At 41.5% G+C, this 24974-nt stretch overlaps 1 protein-coding gene across 1 annotated transcript in view; it reads right to left on the bottom strand.

Moving 5' to 3' along the window:
* Positions 1 to 24974, bottom strand: part of LOC141265457 (dynein axonemal heavy chain 5-like) — a 526560-nt gene that overhangs the window by 21555 nt on the left and 480031 nt on the right. Inside the window, exons 71-74 of the mRNA XM_073678599.1 lie at positions 16643 to 16764; positions 16060 to 16407; positions 15588 to 15776; positions 11241 to 11373 (exon numbers count right to left, since the gene is read on the bottom strand). Of these exons, the coding sequence (XP_073534700.1) occupies positions 11241 to 11373; positions 15588 to 15776; positions 16060 to 16407; positions 16643 to 16764 (792 nt within the window). The remainder of the gene's footprint in view (positions 1 to 11240; positions 11374 to 15587; positions 15777 to 16059; positions 16408 to 16642; positions 16765 to 24974) is intronic.

Genomic DNA, 24974 nt, shown 5'->3' with positions numbered 1-24974 from the left:
ATTTGCATTTGGCGGTATTAAATAATTTGCGTTCTCCAGTGGTTTTGGGGTTACCTTGGTTAAAATTGCACAATCCTGTACTGGACTGGTCTACCAATGAAATTAAGTCTTGGAGTCCTAAGTGTTATGATAAATGTTGTAACGGTCGCATTGCTGCTGTGGAAAGAGGGGAATTACCTGTACCTATTCAGGATTTTTGGAAGGTTTTTTCTGAGGAGGAGTCGCAAGTTTTGCCTCCTCATAGGGACTATGATTGTACTATTGAGTTTGTCCCTGGAGCTACTCTTCCCAAGAGTCGCTTATTTAATCTTACTATCCCTGAGAGAAAGGCCTTGGAGGAATACATACAGACAAGCTTGGCCGCCGGTCACATTAGACCTTTTAAGTCACCTATGGCTGTTGGATTTTTTTTTGTAAAAAAAAAGGACGGCGGTTTACGTCCATGTCTGGACTTTCGCGGAGTTAATAAAATTACAGAACGCAATTCCTACCCACTGCCATTAATTCCTGACTTGTTCAACCAGTTAGTGGGGGCCAAGTGGTTCTCTAAAATTGATCTCCGGGGGGCATACAATTTGTTACGCATGAAGGAAGGTGATGAGTGGAAAACTGCTTTTAACACTCCGGTGGGTCATTTTGAGAATCTGGTTATGCCGTTTGGTCTTACCAACGCACCAGCGTTTTTTCAGAACCTTATTAATGACATCCTAAGACCGTTGATCGGTAAGAATGTGGTGGTGTATTTGGATGACATTTTGATTTATTCGCCGGATCTGGAGTCTCATTGGCAGAGTGTACGTGAGGTATTGCAGTTGTTAAGTGACAATTCACTTTTTGCTAAGCTGGAGAAATGTGAGTTCGCTGTGCAGAGAATTAGTTTTTTGGGCTACATTATCTCCAGCGAGGGCTTTGAGATGGACCCGGTGAAGGTTCAGGCGGTACAGGAATGGCCTAGGCCTATTGGTTTGAAATCGATACAGAGATTTTTGGGTTTCGCCAATTATTACAGAAAATTCATTAAGAATTTTTCTATAATTGTTAAGCCGCTAACCGATCTCACCAGGAAAGGTGCGAATACGGTCCAGTGGACTACTGAGGCCATTGAAGCTTTTGTGTATCTCAAGGAGAGGTTCAGTTCTGCCCCCATCCTTATGCAGCCTGATGAGACCAAGCCTTTTTTAGTCGAGGTTGATGCTTCTTCGGTGGGGGTCGGTGCTGTTTTGTCTCAGGAAAACAAGGATGGAGTACATCCCTGTGCTTTTTTTTAAAAAAAAATTTCTGAGACCGAACTTAATTACGATGTCGGTAATCGGGAATTGCTGGCTATCAAACTCGCATTTGAACATTGGCGTAATTTCTTGGAAGGTGCTAAATTTCCCATTCAGGTTTTCACTGATCATAAGAATCTGATCTATCTTGATGCTGCCAAGCGCTTGAATGCCCGTCAGGCTAGGTGGGCACTTTTTTTTTCGCGGTTTAATTTTTCTGTTACTTACATCCCGGGTACCAAGAATGTAAAAGCTGATGCTTTATCTCGCAGTTTTTCTCCCATGGTTGGTACCGAGGAGGAGGAGAGCATTTTACAGGAAGGTGTTGTGATAGCAGCATTGGACTCCGTTTTGGAAGATGGGATTCTGAAAGCCCAGGAGGATGCCCCATCTAACACTCCCCATGGGAGGTTGTTTGTGCCTAGGAACTTTAGGAGAGATTTGCTTGTGGAGTGTCATGAGTCTCGGTTGGCAGGTCATCCAGGAATTTCGGAGACTAAGAGACTTGTAGGTCGCAGTTTTTGGTGGCCTGGGTGGCAGAAGGAAGTCATTAAGTGGGTCCGTCAATGTACTGTGTGTGCTAGATCTAAGTCTTCACATGCTCCTGCTGCGGGGTTGCTTTGCCCTCTGGAGGTTCCTAGTGCACCTTGGACGCATCTTGCTATGGATTTTATTACTGACCTTCCTGCCTCTGAGGGTTTCACTGTCATCTGGGTGGTCGTGGACCGTTTTAGCAAGATGTGTCACTTGGTTCCCTTCATCAAACTTCCCTGCGCTAAGACACTAGCTAAGGCTTTTGTTAAGGAAATTGTCAGGCTCCATGGCGTTCCTACCGACATTGTTTCCGATAGGGGACCTCAGTTCGTGGCTCGTTTTTGGCGTGCCTTTTGTGACAGGTTGGGAGTTCATTTGTCATTTTCATCTGGATATCATCCTGAGTCTAATGGACAGACAGAAAGAAAGAACCAGGATGTTGAACAGTTTTTGCGTTGTTTTGTAGCTGACAATCAAGAGGGGTGGTCTGAGTTTCTGCCACTGGCTGAATTTGCTCTTAACAACCATACATCCTCTTCTGCTGGGTGTTCTCCTTTTTTTTGTTGCACTGGGAGACATCCGTCGTTTGGGTCATTCTCCAAATTGGTATCGGCTGTGCCGGAGGAGGAGAATTTTTCCGGTGATTTGGAGAGAGTTTGGACTTGAAGATTATTCAAGAGGCTAACAAAAAATCCAAGAGGTACTTTGACAGGAAACGTCAAGAGGTTTTGTTTACGGTTGGTGACATGGTTTGGTTGTCCTCTAGGAATCTGCGGTTGAGGATTCCTTCTAAGAAATTGGGCCCGAAGTTTGTAGGTCCGTTTAAGGTGCTTCAGGTAGTTAACCAATCTGCTGTTAGGTTGGAGGTTCCTACCTCCTGGAAGATTAATCCGGTGTTTCATGTTTCCTTATTGAAAAAAGCTGATGTTTCTGATAGGGACGCCACTGTCTCTGTTCCTCCGGTGGTGGAAGACGGTGAATATGAAATTTCTCGCATTCTTAATTCTAGATGGCATAGAGGGAGATTGCAGTATCTCCTAGCTTGGAAAGGTTTCGGTCCCGAGGATAACTCCTGGGTAAGGGCGGATGATGTTTCTGCTCCTACACTTGTCGGAGCGTTTCACAGGAGGTTTCCTGATAGACCTGGGCCTGGAGGATCCAGAGGATCCTCATAGAAGAGGGGGTACTGTTAGAACCCTCCTGTTAGTTTTTTTTCTATTTTGTTGGTCACATGACTTTCTGCCTATTTAATCCAGCTCCGCCCTTCTTGCCTTGCTGGACTTTAGTGTTACATTTACTCTTAAGCTACCCAGGTGCCTTGTACCTTACTCTGTAGTTTGCTTGGTCTTTTGACCACTAGTACTTTTTGTTTGTTTGTCTTTGCTCTGCTGCAATTTCTGCTAGGAGGTGTTCAACTATATCCCAGTCCTTAGTTCTTGCAGGGACCCCTCCCTTATATCTATAGGTCTGCGTTCAGACTAGCCGAGAACTTAGGCGGGTCTGCTCACAAGGAACAGGTCCCCCGCTGCATCGCAGGGAATCAGCTTAGTCCTATTGTAGGAACAGTTTTCCTATCTTTCCTTAGTGCTTGTAGCAGTTTATAACAATTATAATCAATGTGGTACATCTGGCAACACTGGCACCTAATGATAAGGGTCTGGCTCTTTTTTTTAATGTTGATTTTGTGCTCCTATTACAGAGCAGACCACCAAAATAGAAAAAAAATCCCTGATGTGAACATAACCTAATACATGCACACAAAGTTCAACAACTTGTCTTCTCTGGCAATATACACTTTTCACTTCATAGAATGTTAGAGATGGAGGTGACCTCCAGGATCATCTGGTCCAACTCCCTGCTCAATGCAGAATTCACTAAACCATCTCAGACAGACGTCTGTCCAGCCTCTGTTTGAGGACTTACATTGAAGGAGAACTCACCACCTCTAGTGGCAGCCTGTTCCACTCATTGGACACCCTCACTGTCAAAAAGTTTTTTCTAATATCTAATCTGTATCTTCTCCCATTCACTTTCATCTCATTGCTTTTAGTCTTTCTTTGTGCAAATGAGAATAAAGCTGATCCCTCCACAGTGTGACAGCCCTTGAGATATTTGTAGACAGCTATTAAGTCTCCTCTCAGTCATCTCTTTTGCAAGCTAAACATTCCCAATTCCTCTAACCATTCCTCATAGCACATTGTTTGCAGACTGGTCACCATTCTGGTCACTCTTCTCTCAATTTGCTCCTGTTTCTTCATGTCTTTTTTAAGATGTGGTGCCCAAAACTGGACACGGTATTCCAGAGGAGGAGTAAAGGTGGATAATTACTCACGTGATCTAGACTGTATGCTTCTGTTAATGCAACCCAGAATTGTGTTTGCCTTTTTTGCTGCTGCATCACACGGTTAACTCATGTTCAGTCTGTTATCTATTAGTATACCCAAGTATTTTTCACATGTGCTGTTGCTTAGCCCTACTCCTACCATTCTGAATATGATTTTTTTCATTTTTCTTGCCCAGATGTAGTCATTTGCATTTCTCCTTTATTCTGCTAGTTGCTCGACACAGTTCCAGTTTGTTTAAATCTTTTTGAATCCTCTCTCTCTCTTTTCTAGTATTGGCTATCCCTCCTAGCTTTGTGCCATCAGCAAATTTAATCAGTTTACCCTCAATTCTGTCATCTAAATCACTGATAAAGATATTGAACAACACAGGGCAGAGCCTTGTGGTACCTCATTTGAGGCATTCTTCCAACTGGATGTGCAACCATTTATTATGTCCCTTTGGGTCCGATCACTCAGGGAGTTATGAATCTACCCAACAGTTGCCTTCCATAGTTGGTCATTTTTTCAATAAAGATGGTATGAGATACTTTGTCAAATCCGTTTCCCTGATCCACTCAGTCAGTGATTCTGTCATAGAAGGAAATTAAGTTAGTCTGACATGACTTATTAGTTACAAACCCATACTGGCACTGGTTAATTACTTCATTCTCATAAATTTACTTGCATATATGTTGTTTAATAATTTGTTCAACGATCTTTCCTGGTATAGAAGTAAGGTTCACAGGCCTATAGTTCCCTGGGTACACCTTCTTCTGCTTTTTGAAGATAGGAACAACATTCGCACTTCTCCAGTCTTCTGGGACTTCTTGTGTTCTCCAAGAATTTTCAAAGATTATGGAGAGTGGTTCAATAATTTCCTCTGCTATCTCCTTTAGTACCTTAGGATGTAATTCATCTGGACCTGGAGACTTGAATTCATTTATGTTAGCTAAGTATTCCCTCACTATCTCTCTGTTTATAGATAGTGTGGATTCTTCTATTCCTTCAATAGTTAATAATAATTGCAACAAAATTAAATATCATCAACTAAAAAAAATGATATATTTCCAATATGAAATCCTCCTTTTTTTTCAGAACATAGGGCTTCTCCTATAGAAACCATAATAATATGTAAGTTAGCAAACAATCATATGCAACACAGCGACTTGTTTCCCTATCTGAGAACAAAGGAAATATTGACGGTACTGAGCTTGACAGGTTCATCCACAATACACCGATCACAGAAGCACACACATTTGTCAAACTGTTATTGCTATCATTTACTTCCATTATAATTGCCACAATTAGATTTCTTATAGCAAAGAACATCAATCACAGCATCATTTCTACATTTCATTACTAGGCAGATATATGTCGGAATCATTTCTTGCTAAAATTCATTTAGGAAACATAACCTCAATCCCTCTTTTTCAGTTTATACTGTGGTATATGCAGCGACTCTCGATGGCAACAAACATAATAGTAGATAAAGTAGAAATGATTATAGTATTACTATGCATTTAAAATAAAGTTAAAGCCAAGCTCTGGCCAAAGGCCACTTTACATATTATATTAGGATGTGTCAAAATAACTCATAGATACAAATATTCTGAATTGGTCTCTTTTAAAGAGGCGCAGTCTAAAAATTAATCTGTAGGGTATGGAAATGCAAATTTACTGGGTTTATAGTCTGGTATTATAGTCTAGCAACAGAAAAAAAAGAAGACGCAATGAGTGCTGGAAACATGAAGAGTGGGTGCAATAAGCATTAATAAAAAGTGGTCATATTGCCTTCTATTATGGGTTAGTCCAGGTTTTCAAATCATTGTCAATTTATAGTCTTATTCTACCACAAGTAAAATTAATGTTTAAAGAAGATACATCACAGGTAATAGTTATGAAGTAAATACAACTTTTGTGCAATTTATGGGCATATACAGTCATGACAAACTGTTGGCACCCTTGAAATTGTTCCAGAAAAAGAAGTATGTCTCCCAGAAAATTATTGCAATTACACATGTTTTGTTAAACACATGTTTATTTCCTTTGTGTGTATTGAAACAACACACAAAAAAATCAGAGACAAAAAGGCAAATTGGACATAATTTCACACAAAACCCCAAAAATGGGCTGAACAAAATTGTTGGCACAGTTCCGAAATTGTGAGTGAACAACTTTGTTTCAAACATGTGATGCTCATTCAAACTCACCTGTGGCAAGTAACAGGTGTGGGCAATATGAAAATCACAAATGAAACCAGATAAAAAGGGGAGAAGTTGACTCAATCTTTGCATTGTATGTCTGTGTGTGTTACACTAAGCATGGAAAACAGAAAGATGAGAAGAGAACTGTCTGAAGACTTGAGAAACAAAATTTTTGAAAAATATCAACAATCTCAAGGTTACAAGTCTATCTCCAAAGATCTTGATGTTTCTTTGTCCACGGTGCGCAACATAATCAAGAAGTTTACAACCCCTTGGCACTGTAGCTAATCTCCCTGGGCGTGGATGGCAGAGAAAAATTGATGAAAGTTTGCAACTCAGAGTAGTCTGAATGGTGGATAAGCAGCTCCAATCAAGTTCCAAAGAAATGCAAACTGTCCTGCAGGTTCAAGATGCATCAGTGTGAGTGAGAACTTTCCGTTTACATTTGAATTAAATTAAACGCTATGGCAGGAGACCTAGGAGGACCCCATTGATGACACAGACATAAAAGAGCTAGACTGCAGTTTGCCAAAATGTACGTGAGTAAGTCAAAAATCTTATGGAAAAACATCTTGTGGACACAAGAAACCAAGATAGAGCATTTGGGAAAAGCACATGATTCTTCTGTTTATTGAAAACTGAATGAGGCCTATAAAAAAAAGAGCACAGTACCAACAGTCAAACATGGTGGAGGTTCAAAGATGTTTTGGGGTTGTTTTGCTGCCTCTGGCACTTGGTGCCTTGACTGTGTGCAAGGCTTCATGAAATCTGAAGATTACCAACGGACTTTGGGTCGTAATGTAGTGCCCAGTGTTAGAAAGCTGGGTTTGTATCCTAGGTCATGGGTCTTCCAGCAGGACAATGACCCCAAATATACTTCAAGAAGCACCCAGAAATGGATGGAAACAAAGCGCTGGAGAGTGGCCAGCAATGAGTCCGGCTCTAAATCCAATTGAACACATGTGGAGAGAGCTTAAAATTTCTGCTGGAAGAAGGCACCCTACAAATATGAGAGACCTGGAGCAGTTTGCAAAAGGAGAATGGTCCAAAATTGCATTTGAGAGGGGTAAGAAGCTTTTTGATGGTTATAGGAAGCAACTGATTGAAGTTATTTATTCCAAAGGGTGAAAAATCAAATATTAAGTTTAAGATGCTAACAATTTTGTTCCTGTCACTTTTGGGGTTTTGTGTGAAATAATGTCCAATTTGCCTTTTTTTATCTGTTTTTTTTTCATTGTACCAATACACACAAAGGAAATAAACATGTGTATAACAAGACATGTGTAATTGCAATAATTCTCTGGGAGAAATACTTCATTTTCAGGAACAATTTCAAGGGTGTCAATGAATGCAATAGCTTGGGTCATATTTCTGTCCAGCCACTAAACCGATGCCTCCACCTCGTGCTAGATAGAGGAAATTGGTGTGCACACAGTGGGTATGTGGAGTTGCTGTTAGTTGATTTAGTGTGCAGGCATGTGGCAGACATGTAGTGAAACACTAAAGGTGTAAGGACATATGCGACATAGATCAGAAATAGATCGACGTTTCGACCCTTCCCGAGTCTTTACCGTTAAGTCGCTGGGACGAGGATGGAGGAAAAAGTGCTCCTGTGCTTAAGTCATATGTGCCTGTAATTGCACTCGTTATCCATCGCTACAGAGTACAATATAAACTTCTCTCTCTCACCCAAAAAGCTCTCCACAGTTCTGCATCACCCAACATCTCCTCCCTCATCTCTGTCTATCCCTCTACCTATGCTTTCTGTTCTACAACTGGTCTAAGACAAACATCCTCCATGATCTGAACCTCCCACTTTCGTCTCCAAGACTTCTCTTGTGTTGCACCAGTTTTCTGGATTGCACTATCCCAGACGATCTGATTCATACCTCACACATTTTTAAGTGTGTTTTAAAAACACATCTCTTTAGACAGGGTTTTCACCTCACTTCACTAATCTAACTCTTCTTGCTTTCTAAATTTTCCTCAGAATCTGGGCCCTTCTATTAATCTGTCTCCATATTCTCCCTGCACTCAATAGCACTTGGTAACTGTACTTAGACAGATACTGGTTGATGACCAGATCATGCAGCTTTATATTAGAACCACTATTTATTAGAATTATGGCTGGACTATATATGACCAGCACTTTTTACCTATTTTGTCCCACTTATTTCCTTATAGAGTGTAAGCTTGTGAGTAGAGCCCCCACTCCTGTAACTATTGAACTATGTGTTACTTTGTTATGTCTTTATTGTTTGTACATGTCCCTGCTTAATTGTAAAGTGCTGCGGAATATGTTGGTGCTATATTAATATTATTATTATTACTACCAACTGAAAAGGTAGCAATCCTAATAATAACCTTATATCTGGCAATTGCTATTAATTTATAGAGACAAAACTTTTTTAAGAGGGACAATTTCTGATAGTCGCCAGCTCTTATAGGATTGTCAGCTTTTTCTCAGGCCACTGGATGGCAAAATGCTGGTTTATGAAACCATAGCAGGGCATAACTTGCCATTAAGCTGGGTGACAATCCTGTAATAGCATATTGGCCATATATAATTGGCTATATCCGAGGCTGATGTTCCTGAAGAAATTTTTTAAGAAATGCATATAAAAAGGTAATCTCTCAAACTTCAGGCATGTTTGGAAAATTGTCCTGTCCTTTTCATATAAAAACACAGACCCACCAGTGTCTACTGAAATAGATTTGGTCCCGGAGGTAAACATTTGGAATAGTCGCAAAATAAAAAGAGACAAATTGTTGAATCTTGGCAGGAAGGGCTATAGAGGTTTAGTGAATACTGTGCCACACTTTTCCACCTATGGGAAGTTAAAGTAGTTGTATGAGAAATAAAGAAATCATGTGGGCATGACAACATGATTTGCAAGAGCTGGCGTCAACGCCGGACATGAGCAGTCATACACCCAGCTTCCGAGGAACAATGATGTGGGCGAAGAAATCGACGTGCATGCACAAATTTTGCAGAGATCTGGCGATGACACCGGCTCTTGCAAATCATGTTATCTTGTCCATAGGGGCTGTGAGGGACAACTAATCTGGGGAAAGCAAGGCCCAATGGACTGGTCAAAGGGCTAATTAGCATATGAAACAAAGTTTATACAGCCTTTTTTAAACATGGGTCTAACTGTTAAACACTATAGAGGGCTGGTTAGGCAGGGTATTTAGCAACAAATAGTCTAATGGTGGTGAGTGGGAGGGCATGGGGGACCGGTCAGGTTTCCTTTAAGTGAGCAAAGAAAGTTCTCCTGCCTTCTTTGGCCATTAGCTAGGGAAAAGGCAGGAGGAATGTGTCTATATCAAAGCTGAAATAACATTTCAGCTGAAGCACAGGCAGCTGGTTCTGAAGTTGTGAGGAGAAAGGAGGGAAGGGACGAAATGATATGAGATGCAGGCTTTGGGATATGTCGTTCTCTAACATAAAGAGTGTAACTGCTGATGCTCACTCTGTTAGAAAATTACGTGTCCCACAGCATTCACTTTGTCCTGTTCGTCCTACTCTCTCATCATAACATCCTGCCTGTGCTTCAGCTGAGATGTTATATCAGCTTCGCTATATACATTCCTCCTGTCTTTCCTCATAGATAATGGCCAGAGAAGGCAGGAAAGCTTTCTCTACCCCCACAACCTGTCCTGCTGCGTGACTATGACAGGTTTTGTGTTTGGTAATGTGAAGGCAACCATTTAAAAAACTTCATAATTGCACCCTAGGCAAGGTAAGCATAAATATATAAAAGTAGTTATCAAGTTATTTCCAATAATTTATTTTTTAATTATATATATATTTTTATTTCCCACAGAACTCCTTTAAGTCTGTCTAAATCACATGTAAAATATGGAAGGCTGTACACACAGTTACTCAAAATACATAAAAATTGGAAGAACAATTCAGAAAATCCATATGCAAAACACACACTGAACATTTATGGTGATTTTGCCAACATACAATTTACGGTGTTTACGACATAAAATCCCAAGAGAATCTACAAACCTTTTGTATCAAATGTACTAAAAGCTAAAGTTGAGAGTTTGTTGCGTATAAAACATATTACTGAAAAGGTTTTCTAGTGGATGATATTTCACAGCCGGGTGACATTTGTAAAACCAGTAATTCAATAAATACAATGAACAGAATTTTTAAAATGTTCAATAAATAACATTTTAACAGTTTCTGACATCTATGAAAAGTTCTATTTTTTAATCATAGAAGAGTTTTTAGCTTAAAGATGTTTCTGTGAACAATTTTCTTCCACCTATTGGCTTGTTGCTGGGTTAAAATAATGAAACGTATTTGTGACATCTCCACTATAGCCCTGTAAAAAAAAAGACTGTCGCGGTAGCAGATAGCAGACGCTGCACATGGGTAAGGTGAGTAACAGTTCTTTTTATTAGTTTAACCCAGTGCAAGCAGATATGCTTAAGAAACTTATACCCAGAAAACATCTATAAGAATACCTATACAGAGAATTCAAGGATCAAAGTATAATTTTCTCACTCATTCGTATGAGAGGCTGAATTGGATAACCTGTAGGCCAAGTGTCCAAGATGGCTAGGTTCACAACTCCATTGAGCCTCCATTGCAGACTCTATTCTACTAAATAGAAAATTACATACTGGTAGATGTTGTGATTAAAAATTAAGGCAAAATAATAAAACTCTACAGGCTTTTTCCCCCTTCATTAGGCAGATTATGTTTAAAGAAAGTTTGGAATATCTTGCCAGGGTATTTAGAATTTCCACATATACTCATTACATACTCTATAATTTACTGCTATGTTTAATGTTTTCATGTTAAATTAACTCATCTAAAAAAAAATTTGAGAGAAAAAGTTAATCAGGCTCATTGCGTATATGGAAGCATATCAGAAATGAAATAATCTTACCATCAATTGCTAGTTTAAGGTCAGTAAGTGTACTCCTAACTCTTGCAATCACACGCTGCATACGATCAATCTCTTGCCTCAAGAATATATTCATTGGTTGAATAGGACCCATCTTCTGAAGGCGAGCTTTAACCTACAAGACAAAGATGTTGGAGATATCTTAAAAATATAAGAATACAAAGATATCTGTATTGAATACATTTCAAGGCGACGACCAACAGAACAGTGTAGGCAATTTTGATACTACCTCTTTTTTAGGACTTCTGGAGGGTGAGCCACACATTAGAAGTTAAAGGGATTATCTCATCAGAAGATATTGCTTTCAAAATGCAGCCACCAGGTCCCACTCCTGGCACCCTTGGCTAACAGATCATTTTTGCTAGTGTAACACACAGCCAGCCAGGAATTTTACCAACATCCTAACAAGGCTTCCTAAATCCATTCACATAGCACAAAAATAACCGTATTCAGATACATCAGGATAGGAGCGATGTGGAAAGAGTACCCTCAAACTCCAGGACAGATGTGGCAGCAAAATCATCCAAAGGAAGTGATAAAGTAGATGAAGTTTTAATAAAGATCTCTGTAACTTGATAAAGGGGCCCGTGTGTTCTAAAACGTGTTGTACTTGGAGTTCCTAAAAAAAACTTCTTCTACTTAATCACTTCCATGGAATGTATTTGCACCCACATCTGTCCTAGAGATTGAAGTTACTAGTTTTACAACCCTCCTAAGTTCCTAACCTAATTGTTATATATTCTCATTTGGTCTTCATATACGCAGGTGAAAAGTGATAAGTGAGGAAAGTGGCAGCATCTCCATCCTACCATTTATCATACCTACACTGGTGTTGTGCCCACTTCGCACAATCTTGAACCTCTTTCTTATAATTTGTTGACTCCTATCACGTAAGAACTCACCCTATATTGTGCAATATTTTTGCATACTATTTGACTGATATATGGAACTGATTTCCAGTTGCAGAAATTTCTATAACAAGTCTACCTTGTATGAATTTAGTATTATGACTTATTGCTCCTACCTGATGAGCTTCTCCCAAGCTGTACCCATCCCGTGTAACTAATAGCATTTTCTCGTTACCTTCACAGTTTTAAGGAGGCAATTTACGGTATAAATTTGCAATTTATGGTATAAATTTGTAGCCACATGCAACCTGCCCTGATAGAAGATAGCTCCACTTTACTCAGCTTTGTTTTAAATTTGCCACCCACTTTCTATACATAATGTAGAGAAACAGTATCCATATGTTAGGCCTTAAAATCTAACTTTCTGATAAAATATTACAGTCAAGATGTAAAGTAAATATAGGTACATAGTGAGTAAAGATGTGAACAATTTATTGAAATATTGGCCATCTTTTTATGCTATTAATCAGCATCCCTATATAAGCGTGACAGAGTTGAGATTCTCATTAGGTTAATTAGATATCACTTTTCAATTGTAACTCCATTTACATTCACATACTATACCATATCTTAGGGGGCCTTTCACCAGTTTTAGCATGTTAAACTGGCCACATGAAATAGTGCCTGCAAAACTGAGTAAAATGTAATGACATTAATAACAGACAGTTTGATCTTCTCTCTGTTCTCACTGTAGAGTGATTAGTGTGGGAAGTAGAGCAGAGATGAGTGTGATTATGAACACTTCTTCAGTTTCTTCCACTGCAGTCAGTATGGAGGGAAAGGTAGTACAGCAGAGCTGAGCTTTGTCTCATTACAAATGCCTCTACAGCTGCAGCTCTCCTTTCACAATGCTGCCAGCACTAGCCTTGCCTCGCCTCACTCTGCTGTGAAAGAAAAGCTGAAAGGGGTTAGTAATCTCTGCTCTACACCCCACACTTGTAATAACTCTGCAGTGAGACCAGTGAGGAGAGAAGACTGTCTGTCATTACATGTATTACTCTGAGAAACCTGTTCTAAGCTATTATGGGGGTGTATTATTTTTCCCATTTATGTTGTTGCTTGCTTATGAAGAAGTACATGATTCCAGAGAAAAATCTGCCCCTTAAATTAAGTTAAATTATAATCTAAACTTCACAAGCTAAAATCTCTACAACAGAGAGAAGTTGAAAAATAAAAAATACATTTTACTCAACTCTGCAGCTACTATTCCATGATGTGGTCAGTTTAACATACTCAAATTGGTGAAATCTCCTCTTAAACAAAGAACTATCAGAATGTAATAAAATTAAACGGTAACATTCTAGAATTAAGTACCAAATTCGTAATTAGGAAATGTACGACAATAAAAGGCAATCTCTTTAGCCCTTTTCATCACAGTTGTGTTACTTAATCTGCCTTAAGGATGAAATAATATGACTGGGGAACAACTGTTTTTGGTACTTATAACTTATCTTTTGATAGAAAATGGTAAGTGTACTTAAAAAGCGTTATTTTACATCCTTACATGTTAAGGCGGTTTATGTGCATCTGGGTGAAGGCCAATATGTTGTGTTTATAGCTCTGCCAATATGTAATGAAATTCCCACTCTAAAGTGTTCCTTTACAAGAGCCTGACTATTCCCGTCAGTGATGAACAGGTTTTTTTTTTTTGAGGATTCATAATGAAACTTGATTTTAATATATTCTTTTCAATCCACCTTCATACAATTTGCTCATCTACATTTTCAGCACCTAATTCTCCTCTGCATTTCAATATGACAGACAACAGACTTTTCCCTCACACTAATACATTCATACTCTTAAAATGTGCTGAAATGCGGCCCAAAGGAGATAAAGACAGACAATTTGTCTCTGCTCGCATGCATGAAGAGCTCACTTATTGTATAAGAATACAAAGATATATTTAGCTAGGCGCCTTAAAAGTAAAATAAACAGAATACTCCTAATTGCCCGCAATAATTAGTAAAACATCTTATCCTGCCGCAATCATTCACAATTATTGTATCATTTCAATATAAACTATAGCTGCTCACTAATTAAGAAAGGAGTCCTTTTTTTTAAAACAAAGGTTATATTCTGGAAATTAGGGAAACACCATTCCTCTAAAGTATGATACGAATACATTACTCAATTACTTTATACTGTATGTGCAAATTAGCTCTGATCTCCTAGGAAGCAAAATGTGACAGGTCTGATACATCCGAGCATCAACCACCCAGTAGTGTGATACTATGTTGTCTACTGTGCAAGCCGGATAGCGGTCTCTTTGTATGGCTGGTAAATTATCCTTAGAAAAAAAATTAAAGAAACAAATGGATGTAATAGGGACTTGGTGACTGGAAATGTTATGGTGGAACTGTGGCTAGAAAGTTTATGAGAGCAAAGCAATTGGGTGTGTTATATCGATTGGAATAGTCATGTGTGGCTGCGACTGTAAGGGGAACACTGCAACTGTCACATTTATTTAGACTGTGAATGGTAGGTAGGCACCGTGGCTGGAACTGTTAGGCCACGTTCACACTATCAGTATCTGGTCAGTATTTTACATCAGTATTTGTAAGCCAAAACCAGGAGTGGAACAATCAGAGGAAAAGTATAATAGAAACACGTCACCACTTCTGTATTTATCACCCACTCCTGGTTTTGGCTTACAAGTACTGACCAAATACTGAACATGTGAGTGTGGCCTTAGCGTAACGTTGCGGCTGGCAGTGATGTTGACCACAACAACAGTATACAGGTGTGTGATGACATGCATCAGTCCCACAATGGTCACATCACAGATCTCTTTGTTGCTCCTGTAGATTAGAGGTCAATAACTACTATAAATGCAATATAAATGTATAATAAGCTGTACAATAAACAATATAGAACCTTCACTGACTAAAGTAAAGGTTTATTACATTTGTTTCAGCTTGAAAATAAACCACTAAGTTAATGATGGGCAGTATTTTTTTTTCAGGTATCACATTCGAGACTTGTGAATTGATCAATATGAAAAACATGCACAAGCAATTATTTCTTGAATTCTTTCGGGTAGATCCAATCAATATCTCTATATGATTGGATTTCTCAGGGCAGCAGCTCAGATTCCGGCCTTGGATATAAAATGTAGCAACATCAAGTCTTCTAGGCTTAGAGTACTTAGTCAATATGTTGTAATGTTACTAAAATAAAAGATCAATAAGCAGATTGATGTCAGCAGCAGATGCATGAAGACATTTACTGGGGGTAATTAAATCATCTCGGACTCGTGGACAAGCTTGCACAGCTGGTATTTTACAGTGCTGCACCTTATTTAGTGTGAATTGTTCAACTCAAATCTAAACATAGCTTCACACTTGCTTATATGTATTGACTGATGAGTATGTGTCCACCCATACTCACTCACGCAAACCCAATGTGAAGAACAAGATGGTACCTCATGTGGAATGTAGTCCTCTGGCAATTTCTCCAACATCTCATCTGCAAGACGTTGGACAATAGTTTCTCTGGTCTCTCCTGCTCCTCCCCCACTGTCCTTCGGCTGAATATTGACTATTGTGCTTAGAGTCTCATTTGCCATGTTAGTCTGGTAGGTTATATCTGCATTTGGATGTAATCCAAACACCTTTAACAAAAACACATGAAATATTCATTATATGACTAATGCTTGAGCAAACACAACAAGAAAGGCTAGAAAAGAAAACATATACATGTGCTGTGTGCAGAAGAAAGGTACAATAGATACTTTAAATGATCAAGCATGATCTTTGGATGCAGTAAATCTAATTTAACACATGTTATATGTCTAGAAGATATAATCCTTGACTTATTGCCAAAGACCCCCAGAGATGGTGTGTCTACGGTAATTCACATGTGCATGATTTATACAAGAATGAGGCTGTGTTTACCTGTGGTGTGTCCACCATTGGCAGCTGCTCTATGTGCTGGAGATACTCATCTACTGTTTTACCCTTAGGGATGCCATAGCCTTTATAAAAGCAAAATTTGTCAGAAAACATGTGCTCTCCAAACCAGACTCTAGCAAATGTGTTCAGCAAGGTCTTATCGAGATCATCGGTTACACGGCCGCCGTACTGCACTTCTCCCAGCATGTAGCGCAGACAGTTCCAATTCACTGGACGTTTGGTACCAACGTCATCCAAATGATTCTGAACGAACTGCACACTGGCAGCAAAGTCGGCTTGGTTAAATTCGTAGGGGATGTTCCAACCTAGAGGTCCAAACTTTCGTCTCTCCTAAAGGAGAATAAAGCAAGAGATTTGAAATGTGACCACGAAATCCAAAAATGCTATAGCCCAAAAAAAACATTCCTTTGGTACTGTAGAACAGTCTATAATCATCATTTAAAGTACGTTATCATTATTTTTCCAAATGAATTGGGGACATTTGTAATTAATACAGGCTAAATAAATAAATAGTATAACACTGGAATATAAAAAAAAATTCTTTAGCTCATTTTACAGTTTTTACCTGCACTGTTGTATGTAGAAAAGCAACTGCATAGAGCAATGGTTTCCACTGTGGAACATTGGTTACATCTAGTAGCTCCTGAGAAACTCCAGAATATGTCCTCTTCAATCCGGCTTTCACTCCTATTGACATAAATTTAAAAAGAATCATAATGTGTGTAGCCTCTATTACTAGCCCTATGAACATGGAGGGCAGCTTTCCAATCACAGCAAATGGCAATGCTTTGTGACCATGCACTTGGAAACACAGTTTTTTTTCAGAAGAATACATAGAATCATAGAAAGGTAGAGTTGGAAGGGACCTCCAGGGTCACCTGGTCCAACCCCTCTGCTCAATGCAGGATTCACTAAATCATCTCAGACAGATGTCTGACATCTTAATGGACAATTTGGGGCACCCCAGTTCTGAAAAGTGTGAGAAATATGTGGCGTTGAAGGGTCTGCTCTGAATTTTGGTGAGCAGAAGGATAAGTAAGGTTAGGAACAGTGTCATATCTTTTAAGACTTTTCTGCATTGGATAGTTTGCAGGTAATGGCTTTTATCATCTGCATTCTCAACCTGACAATGGCAAGACAAGAGTATTATAAAATCTACTAGTTAAACTTGAAAAAACAATGATATCTGAAAGGCATGCCCACTTTTAATTTGGCCATAGGTTGCCCAATATACTATTCGGGGCATGGAAATGACATTCAGGTGTGTCTATGCTACGTTTTGTATATACCCCATTGGGAAACATTATAGAGTCTGAAGACTGACATTATGGAAATAGACATAGGATGTGACATACATGTGTAACAGGTGAAAACCCGAGCTTGGCGGTTCCTGTAATGCCATAGAGTATAATGTTAATTGTCAGAATTCCAATGTAAGAGAACATCCCCTATGTGCATCTTACATATTATTAAAAATCAGGGAAGAAACAGCATATTCACAATTAGGATATAAAAATGCAAAACTAGTGAGTAGCCACCATGGATTATGGATCAGTGTACACTAGTAACTAGTCAATTGCATATAAGGAAAAGGTAGAATATCTGATTAGGAAATACAATTCATTATAACATTTTGTATATCAGGCAAACTGTAAATTTTTTTAAACAAAAAAGTTAGTTGTATTGTAGATAATCTAAAAGTACAGCAATAGCCCAATTAATATGAAGTACCTCTACGCACACAGCTTTCTGTACCTGAGACCTAGTTTTGCGGTCTTTAGTTCAGAACAGAAAATACTGTACATTTAACAGAAATTAACTCCCAATTGCTGTACCACTCAAGACTATTTTCCTCACATGGAAAGCGTGTTGACAAGCCCCTGAATGGGCATGCCACTGGTCACACTGTACTGCATTCAATTAAGCATCTAAAATCATCCATTCTTTATTCAATAATAATTGCTCCTCGAGGACCATAGTAACTGCTGGTTTCTGCAGGACTGCTAATGTTGGAGGAACCTCCCACGGTCGAGTCTCATAATTCCTGCGGCAACATTTTCTCAAGTTATTTGAGAACTCAAAAGCCATTGTGTTGCCCTTAGAATGTGACACAGTGGGCGGCAGTGAGGAAGGCGGTATGAAAGCCGGTTCTCTTTCTATTCTAATTTAAACTTATTTAAGTTCTGTGTCTGCAGAAAAAATGCCACTTTATATATTTGTTAAAAATACATATGCTGCTCTTTCAGTGCTAAATAATCATACAATTGTTTGTCTTTATCTAGCGAAATCAGGGGTGCACAACCTGTGGCCCAGGGTCCACATGCAGCCCACAATGCCCTTCTGTGAAGCCCTCAACCATCTGTCCACAGACATGATCGTCTCTGGCCACATATATTTTCCATGACACGGTGGTGCATAGTGTGACGCCCCTCAGGGTTCAGTCGCCACAGGGGTACTGCACCTCAGATAGAGGTGTGGTATCTCCTATTCCAGGTAAGGATGGAGCATCTCACAGGACCCCACTTCACCACTCAACACTACACCACTCCTGTCCTGTAGGTGGGTCTAAATGCACCAGGGTGCTGCCCCGGCCCGGGATAGAGGAGATGGGGGGGGACCAAAGATAGGGAGAACCAAGTAGTGGGTGAGGGTGGAGGAAACACTTACAGGAAGCACTTTTAGATCATATATAATATACGGCCATCTTAAGTTCAAGGTCTTTTGATTGTGGTCTTCTGTCAGGGTCCAGCAAGAGTCTGAGCTGGCTGAAGATTCACGGTCCTCGTTCTCTGGCCTTGAGACGAGGAGCGGGACAGAGTTAACCAGTGTCTCTGCCCGGTTAGGGTCCTGTTCTAAGAAGGCCTCGGAGGGGAGCAGAGGAGATAGGCTCCACAGGCAAAAGGATCCCAGGGGGATACGGACGGAGCGGAGTCGCCACCTGTATTCTTCACTCTGGCCTAGCCAGAGGGATTCCTGCTGCAAAAGGGGTAACCGGCCCCCGATATCTGACTTTGTTACTTCATGTCTCAGTCAGAAAAGCCCGGAGGCTTAGTGGATCCCAGGGGGATACGGACAGAGCGGATTCGCCACCTGTATCTCTCAAACCTGCGTTTATCCAGTGGGACCCGGCCTTACAACACGTTCATACCACACACAGTCAGGAGAAGACTCAGTGGGAGAACTTACTAAGGAGAGGAACACACCAGCGGGGTCTTGACAGGTGCTCCTGATCTACCTGGGAAGTGCCAAACCCCCCTTCCTGGTGGCCGCAGTACGCAGTGTATAGCAGAGAGAAGCTTTGCGGCTGAAAGTGCATCTAAAGTGAGTAAAGACCCGGATGACTTCATTCACCGCCTCTGCTTGTTTATTCCTGCGCGGCACTGCACCCACCATTCCTCCACACAGTTCTTCAAACACTGCCCTGAGGCCTACTCTGCCTGTGGGGAGTAGTACCAACCAAGCTGCCAGAACATCAGCCTCAGAGGACTGTCACAGCGCTGGTGGCCTTCACCAGAAACCACAGGTGGCGTAGTCGAACAACCACTCATCCAGAAGCCCATTTTTCATGTGACAGCCCTGGGCACGGAACGGTTCTAGGCCACGAATGCATCCCCGCAACATCCGCAAGACCCGGCTCCAAGTATCCCCCAATTCGCTCAGGGAGGGCGTCACAATAGCACCATACGAACGGATATTACATGAATGGGGTGTCCTGCAGCTTTTCTGGGGCACCCATATTTTGGCACATTGGGCAAGTCCTGACTCCTGTAGCAAAGAAAGAAGTAGATTGGGCGAAAAAGTGACCACTCATGAGTGTTTCTTTATTCATTGTAGTCTATGGGAGAAGGGAAAGACTTGACTGTTTCAGCATTTAGCATATACTACAATGGGGAGAGCTGAATTCATGATCTTCTCCTTTCTGGACTGCAATCCATTGAGAAGGAGAACTCTACCTTCCTTATAAGTGGGAGTCCTAAAATGGAACCAGCACCTATTAGATATTCATAGCACATACTTCAAATAGGCAATAATACTTTAGCAAAATTGCGGCCCTTGGGATTGGTTCGATCTGACAATGTGGCCCTTGGACCAAGAAAGGTCAGGAACCCTTGGTCCATATGGTATTTGGTGTGCAGTCAATACAGTAAATAGTCAAGCTGTACATGTTGCATTTCTATAGGTGTCGATACAACTTCAATAGTTGATGGCCAAACACCTGCCCCCTCACCCTGTGAATACACATGCATGCTTGGTTGGAATGAGTGTCCATGTGTTTTCAGTGGGGAGAGAGTACCCAGCTGTCTGACAGCTCTGGTGGCAGCTTATTTCCTGGGAATAGAAGAACTGGGCAGTGAAATTCAGCTTGTCATTTTCTCCTGACTACTGTGAGCTACATTTTGGGAAATGTTTAAGACTAAAGATAAAAAATCAAACCAACTATAGCAATTAAAAGGGATTTTCAGATACAACTACAGCAATCACAGCACTTTTAGTGTGATGTGTCTGGTAATATTATCAAAACATACAAAATTAAATGCCGATTCACAGAGGGACAGAGAGAGGAACAGATAAGGAGGGTGGTTATAGCCAAGTCACATAATGCTATTACTTGCCAACCACCGGGAGCGAGTCCAGCACAGAGACTTAGGGAACAATTGGCTGGTAACACTGACTACCAATGAACCGGGGGATAAACCATGATCATGTGACTGGTGAGGAAAATAGAGTAAAAATAGACCTAAATGATGGAGGATCTAGCTGTTAGAACCCTCCTGTTAGTTTTTGCTATCTTGTGTTTTGCGGTCACGCTCCGCCCTTCTGGCTTTGCTGGACTTCAGTGTTTTTTGCCTGTCTCTCTAGTCAGGTGCTTATCTCTGTCTAGTTTGCTTGGTCCTCTGGACCTCTAGTACTTTTTGTCAGTTTGTCTTTTTGCTCTGCAACAACTTCTGTTAGGAGGTGTCCCATTTTTGTCCCAGTCCTTAGTTCTTTAGGGACCCCTCCCTTTATTCTATAGGTCTCCGTTCAGACTAGCCAAGGACGAAGGTGGGTCTGTTCACAAGGAACAGGCTGCCCGCTACATCGTAGGGATTCAGCTTAGTCTTACTGTAGGGACAGCTTTTCCCATTCTTTCCTTAGTTTATGTTGCAGATCATAACAGCAAGTCCAGCCCAAAAAAAAAACTAAAAGGAAAGAAATTCGGGGATCAATATGGTTTCCGTCCAGGAGTTTGCTCAACGCCTGCAGGGATGGTCTCTGGAGGTGGCCGAGCTTCAGCAACACATGAGTAGCTGTCCTGGAGCGCATTTTGTGGAACCGAAGGTAGGACTGCCTGATATTTTTTATGGCAAACAGCAAGATTTTTTTTCCTTTAAAAATGCTTGTTTGTTATATTTTCATTTGAGACCGAGGTCCTCTGGGAATGAATCACAGCACATTGGTTTTATTATGTCACTTTTGCGCAAAGAACCACAGGGGTGGGCCTTTTCTCTCCAGCCTAATGATCCGTGTTTAAGTTCTGTTGAGGAATTTTTTTCTGCTATGGGGCTATTATATGACGATCCTGATCGAATCTCATCTGCTGAATCAGAACTTAGACGTTTGAATCAGGGGTCAGATGATGTTGAAATTTATTGCACACACTTCAGGAGATGGGCTTCAGAAGTTAAGTGGAATGATTCGGCGCTGAAAAGTTTATTTCTTGCTGGTCTGAGTGAAAGGGTTAAGGATTTGCTAATTGCATTCCCTGCACCTGAGACTCTGCAGGAAGCTATGCAGTTAGCTGTTCATGTGGACAGGAGAATAAGGTCCAGGGTCAATGATGTAAAAACTCCTGTAACTTCAGGTCCTAGTTTCCAGAAAATCTGCTGACAGCGGAGAACCAATGGAGGTTGGGACGATGTCACTCCGCTCTCAAGAAAGAGATCGGAGATTCACCGAAGGTTTGTGTCTTTATTGTGGTAAAGCTGATCATTTGATTAAGTATTGTGAGCGTCGTTTAAGTAAAGAAAAAAAAAAGGTCAGTTACGCCCGTATAGCTTGTTTACGCTCTGCAGGAGTGTTCCTTTCTGGGTGTACTACTCTGCAGGGAGATTTCATTGAATTTCAGGTATTTGTGGATTGTGGTTCAACACTTAATGTGATTGATAAAGGGTTTTTGGAAAAACTTGATAACACTCCATTGAAATGTATTACTCACAAGACTGCTGCATTTCCTCTCACTATCAATGGTGTTCACCAAGAAATTTTGGACTTGGTTGTTTTGGATAATTTGCCCTCTCCAGTTGTTCTAGGATTGCCTTGGTTAAAACTGCACAATCCTTAGTTGGACTGGTCTACTAATGTGAATAAGTCTTGGAGTCCGAAGTGCTATGATAAATGTTGTAATGGTCGCATTGCGGCTGTGGAAAAAGGGGAATTACCAGTACCTATTCAAGATTTTTGGAGGGTTTTTTCGGAGGAGGAGTCACAAGTTTTACCTCCTCATAGGGATTATGATTGCGCCATTGAGTTGGTTCCAGGTGCTACTCTTCCCAAAAGTCGCTTGTTTAATCTGACTATCCCTGAAAGAAAGGCCTTGGAGGAGTACATAGAGACTAGCCTGGCTGCTGGTCACATTAGACCTTCTAAGTCGCCTGTGGCAGTCGGATTCTTCTTTGTAAAAAAAAAGGACGGCGGTTTACGTCCATGTCTGGATTTTTGTGAAATTAATAAAGATTACCGTACGCAATTCCTAACCATTGCCGTTAATTCCTGACTTGTTTAACCAGTTAGTGGGAGCCAAGTGGTTCTCAAAAATTGATCTCCGAGGGGCATACAATTTGTTACGTGTGAAGGAGGGTGATGAATGGAAAACTGCTTTTAACACTCCGGTAGGTCATTTTGAGAATCTGGTGATGCCCTTCGGTCTTACCAATGCACCTGCATTTTTTCAGAACCTTATTAATGACATCCTGAGACCTTTGATTTGTAAGAATGTGGTTGTGTATTTGGATGACATTTTGATTTATTCACCAGATTTAGAGCCCCATTGGCAGAGTGTACGTGAAGTTTTGCAGTTATTGAGTGATAATTCACTCTTTGCTAAGCTGGAGAAATGTGAGTTCGCTGTGCAGAAAATTTGTTTTTTGGGCTACATTGTCTCCAGCGAGGGCTTTGAGATGGACCCTGTGAAGGTTGTAGCGCCGGCGTCCCTGCCCTCTGCTAGGCAGGGACGCTGTTCCCCTCACCTCCCTGCTCCGTGCCCGACGTCCTCCTCCCGCTCTGCTGGCAGCGCGCGCTCCTTCCCGGCCACTGTGCTTAGGGCGCGCGCGCGCGCTCTCCCTCCCTCTTAAAGGGGCCGCGCGCGCCGTCCTAAGGAGTCCCCGGCCAATGGCCGGAGGACTTCACCATATATAAGGCACCTCCTCCAAAATGGAGGTGCCCGAGCAATGTTGTTGCACTGTTTACTACTCTGCTTCAGCCCTCAGGTCCCGTTGCCAGTTACCTGCCAGTTACCTGCCAGTTACCTGCCAGATTCCTGCCTGATTATCTGCTACCTGCCTGCTAGTCTGAGGTCCGACGGTCTGCCTTACTACTCCTGTCAGTCTGTCTAAGGACCAGTCTGCCCGCTCACCTGGGAGCGCACATCAGCCACCAGCCTGCTTGCCCGAGGTCCGACGGTCTGCCTTCCAACTCCTGTCAGTCTGTCTATGGACCAGCTTGCCCACTCACCTGGGAGCACACACCTGCTACCTGCCTGCTAGTCTACCTGGAGGCTCCGCCGTCACGTGCTGTGACAACCTGCCTGTCCAGTGACTCCTGCTCGCTCACCTGGGAGCGCTCATCTGCTGCCTGTCTGCTAGCCTACCTGGAGGCTCTGCCGTCACGTGCTGTGACCACCCGCCTGTCCAGAGACTTCTGCCCGCTCACCTGGGAGCGCTCATCTGCCGCCTGTCTGTTGGTCTTCCTGGAGGCTCCGCCGTCACATGCTGTGACCACCCGTTCATCCAGAGACTCTCGCCTGCTCACCTGGGAGCTCACGTCTATCATCAGCCGCCACAGGTCGTACCAACCCTTTACCTAGAGACTGCCCCGGTCACTTGCCGTGACCATCTGCCCGTTCACTCAGAGACTGCCCCGGTCACTTGCCGTGACCATCAGCCCGTTCATCCAGAGACTGCCCCGGTCACTTGCCGTGACCTCCAGCCCGTTCACTCAGAGACTGTCCCGGTCACCTGCTGTGACCTCCTGCCCGTCTTTCCTGGTCGCCACCCGCTCCCTTACAAGGACTGCCCCCTTGTATAGTAGCTCTGAGGTTCCGCTTCCCAGACCCGTTACAAAGGTTCAGGCTGTGCAGGAATGGCCTAGGCCTATTGGTTTGAAATCTATACAGAGGTTTTTGGGTTTTGCCAATTATTACAGGAAATTTATTAAGAAATTTTCTGTAATTGTTAAACCTCTAACCGATCTCACCAGGAAAGGTGCGAATACGACCCAGTGGACTACTGAAGCCATTGAAGCGTTTGAGTATCTCAAAGAGAGGTTCAGTTCTGCCCCTATCCTTATACAGCCTGATGAGACCAAACCTTTTTTGGTCGAGGTCGATGCTTCATCGGTGGGGGTCGGAGCAGTTTTGTCTCAGGGGAACAAGGGTGGAGTACAACCTTGTGCCTTCTTTTCGAAAAAAATTTCGGAAACTGAACTGAATTATGATGTTGGAAATCGGGAGTTACTGGGTATTAAACTTGCATTTGAACACTGGTGTCATTTTTTGGAAGGCGCTAGATTTCCTATTCAGGTTTTCACAGATCATAAGAATTTGATCTATCTGGATGCTGCCAAGCGCTTGAATGCCCGTCAAGCTAGGTCGGCACTTTTTTTTTCTCGGTTTCATTTTTCTGTTACCTATATCCCTGGTA

The sequence above is a fragment of the Phyllobates terribilis genome, unplaced genomic scaffold (genome assembly GCF_046119375.1).
Source record: "Phyllobates terribilis strain yellow unplaced genomic scaffold, ASM4611937v1 Scaffold_4__5_contigs__length_816908805, whole genome shotgun sequence".
NCBI classification, from domain to species: domain Eukaryota; kingdom Metazoa; phylum Chordata; class Amphibia; order Anura; family Dendrobatidae; genus Phyllobates; species Phyllobates terribilis.
Note: the sequence above shows the minus strand (reverse complement) of the source record. Positions and strands in the feature narration are given on the sequence as shown.